The 12,497-nt window shown below is 27.7% G+C and overlaps 1 protein-coding gene across 1 annotated transcript; it reads right to left on the reverse strand.

Annotated features, from left to right (window-relative positions):
* Window positions 1–2,866: 2,866 nt before the first annotated feature.
* On the reverse strand, window positions 2,867–4,061 carry LOC148233038 (zinc carboxypeptidase A 1-like). Its single transcript, XM_088190258.1, has 5 exons — window positions 3,720–4,061; window positions 3,574–3,658; window positions 3,301–3,503; window positions 3,147–3,231; window positions 2,867–3,076 (listed from the first exon to the last, which is right to left on the reverse strand). Exons 1-5 carry the CDS (start codon window positions 4,056–4,058, stop codon window positions 2,874–2,876), a joined length of 915 nt encoding a protein of 304 aa, XP_088046384.1. The 5' UTR covers window positions 4,059–4,061; the 3' UTR covers window positions 2,867–2,873.
* Window positions 4,062–12,497: the final 8,436 nt, after the last annotated feature.

The raw sequence follows: 12,497 nt of genomic DNA on the forward strand, positions 1-12,497 counted from the left end.
ATTTTTTTGGCTGAAATGTATTATCAGATAATACATAGATTTAATTCAAGGGTGAGTTTTCACTCGAAGCTAAATTCGCATAGGGCGCGATCCGAAAGTTTTAACCAGAAATGTTTGCTCACATCGTAAATTATGCAAATTTGACTATTTGTCTTTCGGTAAAACGCTAAAGGCTAATAGTTATGAGTTGACACCTATTTTAAATTAAATAAATATATTGAACAGATTCAGTGGGAAAAATAAGAGCTACATTATTCCCACTAAACCTTGTAGGAGTGCTTGATTGCATACAATTTTTTACTGGATTTAAGTGGATTATATATGTGGCGCTATTCAAATTTTATTTAAATATGAAAAAATAAATCATCCTATTATTGTAAAAGATTTATTTTGTATAAGTGAAAATACAGTAATCGTTTTATTCGATTGGAAAATGACAATTTATAACTTTTAACATGAGTTTTTTGGCTTCAAAAACTGGTTTAAGCCATTAAAAGTGATTAATTATAACTTAAAGTATACAATTTTATTGACTAAGGAACACATATAACAGTTTTAAATTTGTAGTTTAAGATACATATATAAATACCTACATTATTTAATAAATTGTAGCTAATACAAAATTATACAAATGAAAATTCTCTTAAAGCAATATGTATTGTTTGTAAATTGATAATTAGTTTATTGTTAATATAAACATTTTATATAAAAATATAAAATATTACATATAAAATATTATACATATGAGTTTTTAATATGAAATTAAAAATATTATTTTAATTTATTCATTTAATTATACATACTTTTTTATTTCTACCTAAAAAATCGTTATAGATCTTTTAATATTGTAAAATACACATATTTAATTTACAAAATAAAAAAACAAGTATAATCAGTGCCGAATCAGTATTTTTAAAAATTAAAATACAGCTTATAAATACGCTGATAAATGATAAACAGGATGTCTTTAACATAGTATAGTAAATGCTTTTCCATGGTTTCTTCAACATTTCTCTACAGCTTCTCTACTCTATTACACATTTATTTTTTCATGCAATCGTTATTTTGAGAGCGTTCAAATTGATGTTCAACTAATTATTCAACTAAGACCGTTCAATGTGAAATCTTTGTTGGATCTTGTCGTTCAATTCTTTGATCTGTAATTCTGCATCGCGCAATTAATTCTGCGTAAACAGCTTCACCCGTCCACCGTCTTAATTTAATTCGAACCATCGATCAAGATGCTATCTGCCACGGCTCGCATTTTTCGAAGTGAACTTTTGAACTAATTTCCCAGAAGATACCGGGAAAATTGTAACCTTTGTTTCGCAGGTCGCCACGATAAAGCATAAGCGACACGAGAATTAATGACTTCCACAGTTCGTTAGAGGAATTTTCGTTTCGTCCGTAAACGAGAACTAATTATTTACAATTGTGCGCTTCAAGCTGCGCCATTTTCTAAATGGGGGTGGATATTAATATTTCGCAATGTACAAAAATATTTTGTTGATTGATTATGTGGAGAAATGCTTAAAAAATCATAACCACTTTGTGTTTGTGTTTTTGTGTTTTTCATTAAGAAATCGTAGTTAATTACTTCTGTTAATATGCGTTTATTGTCTCGAAAATTGTGTTATAAATTGTCACTTGCCTTAACTGTTTTTACCTGCCATCTTATATGAATACATTTTTTTTTAACATTTTCTAGTAGTTCAAATGCTTAATTATTTTTAATTATATTTTCATAATAAAATTATGGGAATTGATTGATTCTATCATAGCTGGTCGAAATATGTTTTGAAAGCTATGATAGAATCAATCAATCTCAAAATATTTAAATGATATAAAATGTTAACTTATTTTTTAGCTACCCAAGTTTTTTTAAATTATTATTATTTATTTATTTTAAATTTGACCCGCTAGATTAAGCAAACACTTCTTACGTCGTATGTGAATTCGATTATATGCGTCAATGGACAAACTCACCTCGATAGTGCTGGGCTTAAGAGCAAAGGTGTCTCGAGCGGAAACTCTGGAAATTCAAGTTGTCAGGGCTTTTTACGGCCCATAAAGACCACTTCCGCTTTTCTTCGCCTGTTTTATTTACGGCCCACGGAAATGTTTACAGAAGAGCGTTCTGACCAGCGACCGTCCACCTTTTCGGCGCCTAATGGACGAAGACACGTCGTTTCGCGTGACGCTTGCCATCCATTTTTTTATTGGAGCAATATAAAATTTCATATATGAAAATTCGAACGGAAATTACTTTATGTTTTTTTTATAGTCGAACGTAAATCGCTGATGGATTTCCTTATCAATAAAGGTGCGAGTCCTGCCTATAGATGTGCTTGAATATGTGAAGCGATTTAAAATATAAATATTTACTTTAACGTCAGCCCTATTTCAAATCGCGACCATTACTTTTATATGTAATTAATTTATTGATCATATTTAGAAAAAAATGAACAGTAATTTTCTGTCAGTTAATATAAAGTTATCATTAATTAAAAATAAAGCTTAAGCAAGATGGTATTTTTAAAAACCAATTTATCGTATAAAAATGTAAATAAATTATTGTAAGATTGAATTTGATTTAAGACATAAAAGGGAAACAGTGGTTTATCTTGATTTAATTGAAGATATAAAAAACAGAATAAAGAAATGACAACAAATATTTAAATATAATAAATAGCATAATTTTAGAAAATCAAAAAGGAATTTAAGAAAAAAATCCCATTTTAGAAAATCAAAAAGGAATTTAATAAAAATTATATGTATTATGTAAGATTTTAAAATTTAATACTGGTTACTATAATATGGTATTAATTTATATATTGTAGTATAGTGTATAATATATTTTATGTAATTTAAACTTAACTTAATGAAAAATATCCAATCTTTTCTGCTTCAACAAATAAAGCAATCAAAGAATCCATAACTTCTTCACAGTTTGGTATGATTTGTTCTGGAGGAAGTAAAAATCCATACCATCCTTTGTCTCTCAGTTCATATGTATACGTAATAGGAATATTGAATTTACTTTTAACCCAATCCATGCTTATACCACTTGCTTTATCTAAAGAAAACATATTTTTAGAATACTTTGTAATATGTTAATTATATTACAAGTGGAGTAGAATACATACATAATATTTCTGCGACATTTCCCACTTCATATGTAGTATTATACTTTTTATATAAAGCCTCGGTCATCGCCATACCAATTTTGTACTGTTGAACATAAATTATTTACTATTATAAAATTATAAATATATAATAAGAAAATAAAAAAACACTTACTAGATCATCATAATTGTCGAGATGTTCTGTAGAATTTCCATAAGGAATCAATAAAATTTGAGAAAAAGAGTGGAATGCTAAATACACGTCTAAACTTGATGCTACTGTCTCAATGTATTTAGAAAAAGTTTCTGTTTCTTTTTCTGAAAATGGATTTGAGCCTGGATATGTTTCTCCACATGGATATATACTAGAGCTGTGTTCTATAATATTATTAAATATATATGTAATAATATAATACTCCATAAATAATTATTTAAAAAAAATACTAACCACCCCAGCTGTAATCAAAATTACGATTTGCATCTGCTCCATAGCAATCATAATATCGCGTTCTAGTTTTTCTCCACATTCGGTTCTAAAATATAATGACACTAAATATTGTTACATACACGTAATTTAACCAAATTTAACCTTACAGATTGATATGAGTGTAGGTAACCATCAGGATTAATGGTCGGGAACAAATACCAATCGAAGCTCTCAGCTATTTTTTTAAAATCTGAATTGTTTCTAGTAAGTAGTTCATTGATTATATAAGTCACTGTTGCTGGACTGATCCATTCCCTAGCATGTATTCCACCTTCTATAAATACACCTCTTTTGTCGGCGCCAAACGATATTTTAACACCCTTCAAATCTCTGCCTTCGAAAGAATTTCCGCCAGATATGACTTGAACAATTCCAGGATACTGAGAAGGAAGCGAATCCATCCAATTGTGAATAAAATCATAAGTGTAATAGCCATCCCAAGCCATTTTAGCATTCATAGACTTTGGCGATGGTTTTGGTTTAACGATCAATCTGAAATATTTTATAAATAAATAGCATTTATAAAAAATAGTAATAATAAAATAATACATACTCTTGCACGTTTTCAATAAGCCCTTCAAACATTATTCCATTTCTGTTCAATAGTCGTTCAAAAAGTATTTGAAATTCAGGACTTATCATGACATCAATTGGTCTTCCAATATTATTTACTTCAGTCCAAAAATCTATATAGTTAGCTCCACTTTGAATATCGGTTAATAATTCTAATTGATCTTTAGTGGTTGGTGTTAAGCGATACACTTTGTATCTGTCAAATCTGACCTGATCAGCTTTAATGTACCAAATGGTCAAAAGAAGAATTATAGTTACTTTCATTTTGATTGTTTGTGTCTAATACTGAGTAAACTTATTGTCTTATGCACTACAACACTTATGACAGTGTCGCTTTCGAGTTTCATTAAATATTGATTGTTGTTATCAAATTATCTAACCTAGATATTTGATAAGTATTTTTAGTAGAACAAATAAGACAAAACAACAAACACATGCTGATAAATAATAACATGTTTTCGTGTAATGATTATGAATCATGCACGTGTGCTATATTTTTATTTATTTTGCTTTAAAAGTATTCAAAAATTATGTTTAATTACATTTTTATGATTGGTATTGATTAATATACAGAAAAAAACAAATTCAAAGACCAATTATAATAACGTGAGAAAAATGATTTGTGACTGTTGTCATAAGCTTAGGATATATGTACAATAAATAGTCCTTTGGGATTTTAAAAGTAAAAAGCTGTACAATTTGGTTAAATAATTTTCAATGAGTTTCTTTAAATTAGTTTACCTAAATACAATATATTACTTTTTGCTGTACGAATATTTATGTTGCTTATTTGTCATTTTAATTAAATATAACATTTTTAAATCTAATAAAAATCAAAATTACGATAAATTATCTGAAATTTGTGCTAATAATCGGTTCCTGTAAATAATTATTTTTAAGTTGTTTTCGACGAGGTAGCATTTTGCTGTTGTTTGTTTTTTTAATATAAATGTAGCTGAAAATAAATAGCTGATTACATTTAGCTACTTGATATTTCTAAAAATATTGAAATTAAACCAAATTGTGTGATGCTAGAGAAATGGACATCACGCAATGCCATTTTCATCTAGATATAAATTCTACATCCTAATCATTGGCTGGCTGCAACATTTTTTATTCTTAGTGTACATAGATATGTATTATATTCTTTATTAGCTCATTTTTTTATTATAAGTGATTTGTTTATCTAATATTTGCAACCTGGTTTGATTTGAATTTATAAGCACGATAATAATTCGTAAGATAAAGAATATTTGGGTAAATCTAATTTGTGATAATCGATCGGAATTATCATTATATTGTGAAGGCTTAAACTAACCACACAATTAATTTTATGGTAAGTTTAACAACCATTTCGAGCAAATAATAATAATTAGCAACTTGTCTTGAAAGTTTGCTTAATAAATGCAGACTTTTCCTTTCCGATCATCAACTCTTGCTTAGCCAAGCAGTCACCTTAAGTCATTAAGAGTTAAACATGATTTTTGAGACGACTTAAAAGGTTCTACGTCACATATCTATAATATAACATCAATAAATTGCACTTTTATTAGTTAAAAATAATTTATGAACCTTTGTAGTTTAAGAAATGTCAGCATATAAATGTTCATAAAAATACTCTGATTCTTTACTTTACCACCAATTTAACACCTAATATTAACTAACACACTTTTTTTAATAAAAAATTACGTTCGCATAATTTGGTTATAGTATGCCTACACAGCGAAATTATCTATACACGCTTATCGAACAGAATTGAATTATTTGAAATTCGCCACGCAAGAGGATTTCACTGAATTTGCATTTTATCTTTTGTCTGGAAAATTTTAATCGCAATGTAAAATTCATCGCGCACACCCAAGGAAATAATTAACAAAATTTTCAAAGAAATACAGTTCCGAGAGTTCATTAAATACTAACGGGCAATCGCCGTAGCCCGCGCTGAAATATTAAACGACCGCAATTTTAATATGAAAGTTTTCACCGGGGCCTGGAAAACCAATATCCGCGCAATTAACCAACACCTGTGGAATAAAATACGCCCTTTTGAGAAACACTCTGAATGCCTATGTGTTATATTAAATTTAAATCACTAGTAAATATGATTGGTCACGAAATTCGGTAGCGAAACTTTTATTTAAGAATTGCATTTCATTCCATTTTACTGTGACGTCACATGCCTTTACTTGGTAGGGGACTTATTTTTATTAAATATTTACAGCATAAAAAACCCCAAAAAAAGTTATAACGAATTTCGTATCTTAATGAAACCCATATAAATTATTTATTTTTGAACGCGGCGCGCATTATAGTATTAATAGTATATTTTAGTTTATGCGATATTTTTAGTATTGCATGTTGGAAAATCAATATCGTCGCAGTAAGCTAACATCTGGGGTATGCATTTTCTTTCTTTGGAGCTGCTCTTCAATTGATTAAAAGTTTATTCTTAATAATAATTTTTCTCTTAGACTTGTCCACTATTTCGAAGAGACTCGGGTTTTAGTCAATAGCTATTTAAAATTTATTAGTATTTGTGGTGAGTCTATTTCCGTGGGTTCTGCTCAGACAACTTGACGGGAGGGATAGTAATCCATTACATATTGTATGATAATATTTATAATAAATATACACGTTGAAATATTTGTACTATTTTTATTATTTATATTTTAATATAAAGATCGCAAAAAATATATCAAAGTATCGAATATCGAATGTAACTCTGAGATTTAGATAGCTTAGCTGGACCGTATCAGAAAGTTTATGTGAAAGCTGATGTTTTATCGGGTTTCTAAAAGTCGTTTCAGTCGATTTTGTCGTAGCTCCGCTAAGTGCGAGTTTGATTGAATCTTTGTTTATTTCAAGTCTAAGTGAAAGAATGTGAGTTCTAATGAGTTTTTATTAAAACAAGTATTTGTCGAGAGACAAAAACACTCACGTTTAGTGGCGGTTTGGCAACAGTGAAAACTATTAAATCGCCACCATAGACTGTATTTGCGGATCTGATTCAAATATCGGTGAAAATTTGCTACGTCGTCATTTTTTAAATATCATATATTGTACATTATTTGCTACCTGTTATAGTGTATTCGTTTGGCAGATATATTCAGGACATTATACAATATGGTCTGGTCTAATACATAATTTCTATATTGCCAATGATAATAAAGTCGTTTATTACAAAAAACAAAGTACGCAAAGAAATTAATTAGTTGTATAATATCCTTTTTATCAAGTCCTTTACGAATAATTTTGTTTCAATGATTACGGATGATCCCGATACCAAAAAGTTGATAATAACAGTGTTTACTAGCATATTTATTGACAATAAATTAAAATTCTTGATGATTAGATTTCCTTGAAACGAAAAAGAGGTTTTTGATAGATATCAAGAAACAAGTATAATAAAAATAAAAATATAAGAAAATAAAATATTATATCAATATATTTTTAATTTAAAATTTTCAAAAGCCAAGGTCAATTTTAAAACGTCATAATATGCAGGGGTCTGCAAATATTAAATTAGCAATAATATACGATTATTATTTTCTGATTATAATCAAAAATAGGTGAAGATTTCTGATAATAATATCCAGATTACTACTCTGAAATCTAAGTCATTATTATTTCAAAATAAATAATATAATATTACACCTATTATTATTGAAAAATGTAATGGAAACTCTAAGTAATGAATCATTTTGATATTAAATGGAAGAATCTGATAAGATAATGCATGAGCATTACACAAAAGCACACATTTATTAATCTTTAGATTTCTTTATTTATTAAAAATATATTTAATTTTTTAATAATTTGGAAATCATAAATTATTTAATTTTAGGTATTTATGGAATCTACAAAATATATTTTTAATTTGTAAGATGCACCTAAATATTTTTTTTATTAAATTATTAAATTTATCTACTATAATAATTTATAAATATATATAAAAAATATGTTCCGGTTAAATTTTATATGACATCTATTGGCGAGTTTTTTAAATATGTTTCTTTTTATTAATAAAAATTAAAAATACTTTATCTATATCTATAGTTTGTATATTTAGAGAAGCAATTATGAAAATAGAGGGCGTGTTTTAAAAATATAAAATTCTAACTTTCTGGATGATGAGTTCTCTCGGTGAATAATTTAAACTGTGCCAGAAGTTTCCGGTTTCGGATTGATTTTCTCCACGAAACTTTGCACCACGATTAAGGAAAAGGTTTTTTTTATTCTGGGTAGACGCGGTGCAAAACACGGAGCATAAATGGGCAAAGCTTGTACACAATAAGGGCTGTTTGAAAAACTCGCCAATCGAAGCGAATCCCAGGAGACGAGCGAAATCATTAGCGGCGAAATCGCAAATTCGCGGAATTTTCCGTGAAAAAATGTAGAGCATCAGAATGAGAAATTTACGGAGAAAAACTTTGTGAACTATGTAGTAGGGGAGGGAAAAAAGAAAACGCCAACATCCGTGAATTATGAATAAGAGTATGTTGGCGTCGGAGAGCGTTATGAACGAAACGTCAAAACTTTGTTTCCTGCTACTTGTTATTTATTCGTCATTTGTTAAAGGGTCTTATACGACGAATACTCTTTTCAATGAAAGTTACAAAATAACGTCATTATTGGTTTAGGATAGTAATAACATTTTTGTAGTAAAGGTATAGGTGAAAAAATGTGATAGTTTAGCATTACGTAAGATATAAAGTCAAAAATGATCTTTATTGAATTTAAATTTTTTTATAATGATGTCATAAGTTACTAATAAAAATCTGTAGATTGTAGAAAATATAATTGAACCAATTTAAGCTACAAATCCTAATTTGTTTTATACAATATGTTATTACTTAATTTAAAGAGAAGCAATATAAAATAGTATATAATATATTAAATCAAATCAGATGTATGATTATCTTGCTTTATGCAATTTCTAAAAGTAATAAATTCACGCAAACTTTAAGTTTTTGGCTCACGTAAAGTGACGTTTATACGAGTTTTAAAAATATTGGTTTATTTTATTTTGTGTATATATATATACAGGTTGTCTCTTAATTAACTATTGCTTTTTTGGAAAAAATAATGTATAATCTCTTCTTGTTTTTGATCCTTTTATCAATACAGTCAATGCAGAACATACATAATTATTTTTGACTAATACGTTTCTTATTAGCTTTTGCCCTATGGGAGTAAGTTGATTGTAGGTTCTGGAATGTAACATTCGGTAATAATATTCTGGATGATCGTTTTTTATTGTGTTATGTTTCAACGGTTTTAAATTCACTGTTAATTTCGTTAGTGGTTCTTGGAGTGAAGATAGTAAATTTAAAGGCAAAATCTATTAATTTTAAGTCCTTTTTTACTAAGCTCTACATAATTTTAAGGCAAAGAATTTGTATAGTCTGCATTATGTATGTATGCATTTTAAATTGCTTTTTTTAAATTGAATTGTAAACCATTATTTTATAGAGATATGATTTAGGGTTTTGCTGCTGAAGAAGTGTGATTTTTTTAGTCAAATATTAACTGATAACACTTTTTTATGACTATATAAATTACCATACATATAGAGACAAACGTAGATGCCGCTGTACCGGCGGTGGATTTGAAATGGCAGGTCTTGAAAGTCTTTGCTGGCGTGTCGAGTTGTATTATTGCCGACTGTGATTTCGTGGAGTATTAATTTGGACACAACTGTATGATTTTTCAGCTTGTATATATTCAGATTCTCCCTGGCGTTCTTTCAAATTTATATTAAAAGGTAATTCATTAAAAATTATACAATTAGTTTTATTTTAAATAATTAAAATTAAGTGTCATTTAATCACTTTAATATTATAATTAATCTATTATTTAAATTATCAATCACTTCTACCTATACAAATATTGTCTGCAAACGATTGTATTTTATATTGTTTAAATTATCCCATCACATCATTTATATATATTTACTAGTAATGTTCCTAACATATTATTCACTAAATATTTTATATTTTACTAGGTACAAGCACACGAATTGACGTCATATTATATTTATTATTTAAACAATCAACAGTAGTTGAAATGCTATAATACTACAATAAGAATATGAAATACATGATATTACACATGATAACTAGTCAACCATTCGATAAACACGGACGATGATAAAGTATTTCTAACTATGAATGCAAAACATTTTAATATATAATAATTTCATATTACATAATTATAAGTCAATTTTAAAATATAAATCAATTGTTGTTGTCACAATTTAAAAAAAGTATTAACGTATCTCAATATTAATAACTTAGTCTAGCATTAAAAAATAATAAATTAAAAACTGCTTTTATTGAATAAATTTTATTAAAAAAAATATCTTTAAAATTCTTGCAATTTCTGCCTAAAATTTTTTAGTAAAATATAGTTTATAAATATTTGTTACGTAATTTTTACAAATCATAACGTCACTTTTTGTTCATCGATACCTGACCGTTATGTTAGCCATTTCAAACTATCAAAGTTCGTCCTTTGTTGGTCGGCATGTTACCTTGTCATGGGCCCCGAGTGGTGCTCGTTTTCTAATTAATTTAGAAACGTTTGTAATTATATCGAGGCGGAGGTGTGCTTCGGTGCTAATGGACGGTGCAAATAGTGGCGGGTGTAGACGATCGATCAGCCATAGGTTCATCTGCAACTACCCACTAAAACCGTGCTGTGAAACGGCAGTAGCTGCTTTTCCGTTAATTACTTTCAGCACTATTCACTTCTAAATTTCTAAAGAAATATTTTTTAAGAAATAAAGATGTATATAGATTTTATACTGGAAATAGATACAATTTAAGGATAGTTCGGTTTAAGAAAATGAATACGGCCAAGGGAATTAGGTACGGAAGTGTGAATTTAAATATTAATATTACTAAGACAATCTGCAAAAAAAAAACTATAGCGGGCTTCCTAAATGGAATTAAGAAACACCTTAGTGCATTTAAGAAAAAGTCTTTTTTTATTTCCTGTTTATGTTCATATTATGTATTATATGTTTAATATGATTAGTTCAAATTTGTTTAGTGCAGATAAAAATTTAAATTTTTAGGAACATTATATTTACATAATAAAATAATTAGTAGAAAAATAGTTACATTGTCTAGAATAAAATATATGTTAAATATAAACGTAAAAAAAATCTATTATGATAATATTGTCTTATTTTAATAATTTTGCAATAATATTAGATATGTTTTATAAATTAGATAAATGGGTGTTGAAAAAATTACAAAATAGGGCAATGAGAGTAGTCTTATATTAAAATATATTTACTAGTTGTAGAAGTATGATTGATAGACTGGAATGATTAAATGTTTAAGAAATATTGAAGAAGAATGTTTTAGCATTTTTATATATGTGGAAAAATAATATGTTACCAGAGTATTTTAATAATTATTTATTAAGTAATAAAAATGTACGACCAATGACTATAATGCAATACAATGCAATAAAACTACATTTTTAAAAACATATTTATTTTCTTTTAATAAACTGCAAGAAATGTGCCGTATACAAAAAATCATACATCTCAACAAAAACTATTTCTAAAAATTACTTCTCACTCACTCGTAAAAACAAGTTATGTAGTAGCAAATTTAAGTTCTAAATAAAGCATATCCGTATACTGACGAGTTTTATGTATTAATTTATAGCCTTAGATGAAAGCACTAATATAACAAATATTGTTTAACTTTCGGGAAATTGACAACGAATTAAATATTATTAAGGAACTGAATTCCGTAGTTTACAAAGAGGCAAGTTTTTTACAGATTTGTATATAGGAAAAAAAGCAACATCAGCAAGATTTTGCTTAATCATCACTTGTTTATTATAATCACTGATGGTTGCATGAATAAAAAATTAACGAAGCTAGTAGACAAAGATTCAAAATAATTCACTACATCTTACATCAATAAAGCGACGTTCAAATACGTGATATTATAAACGTCGTTTATAACAAAATAAATTCAGTAAAAATCAATAGGATAAAATCACTTTGAAAACTAGCTACAGAAGCACTGTGCTTTATTTATTGCTGTAAGGTCATGAGCTCAAAATATTTCTAGTGCATAATTTAAATGAGCTGCACATGAACTGATATCAAATAAAAATGCTCCGTGCTCACGTTAAAAATATGTTATTATCTTTTGTGTAAAAAGTAAAGTTGTAATTGCCCCATTGGTATTATGAGTTACACTATAGTCAAAGATAATAAATTATTGGTCACCCCTGGCTTAATATTAGAATATTGACACATTCATCTTTGCATAGAGAACGCGTGT

The sequence above is a fragment of the Plectrocnemia conspersa genome, unplaced genomic scaffold (assembly GCF_051122295.1).
Source record: "Plectrocnemia conspersa isolate PC_06_02 unplaced genomic scaffold, ASM5112229v1 ptg000008l, whole genome shotgun sequence".
NCBI classification, from domain to species: domain Eukaryota; kingdom Metazoa; phylum Arthropoda; class Insecta; order Trichoptera; family Polycentropodidae; genus Plectrocnemia; species Plectrocnemia conspersa.

Excerpts from the sequence above, each read along its gene's own strand:
- LOC148233038 (XM_088190258.1), bottom strand. The coding sequence starts at position 4,058 with ATGGCTTGGGATGGCTATTACACTTATGATTTTATTCACAATTGGATG. Across the intron at positions 3,659-3,719 it reads ACCTACACTCATATCAATCT|AACCGAATGTGGAGAAAAAC; the intron begins GTAAGGTTAAAT and ends ATTATATTTTAG. Across the intron at positions 3,232-3,300 it reads TCGACAATTATGATGATCTA|TACAAAATTGGTATGGCGAT; the intron begins GTAAGTGTTTTT and ends TATGTTCAACAG.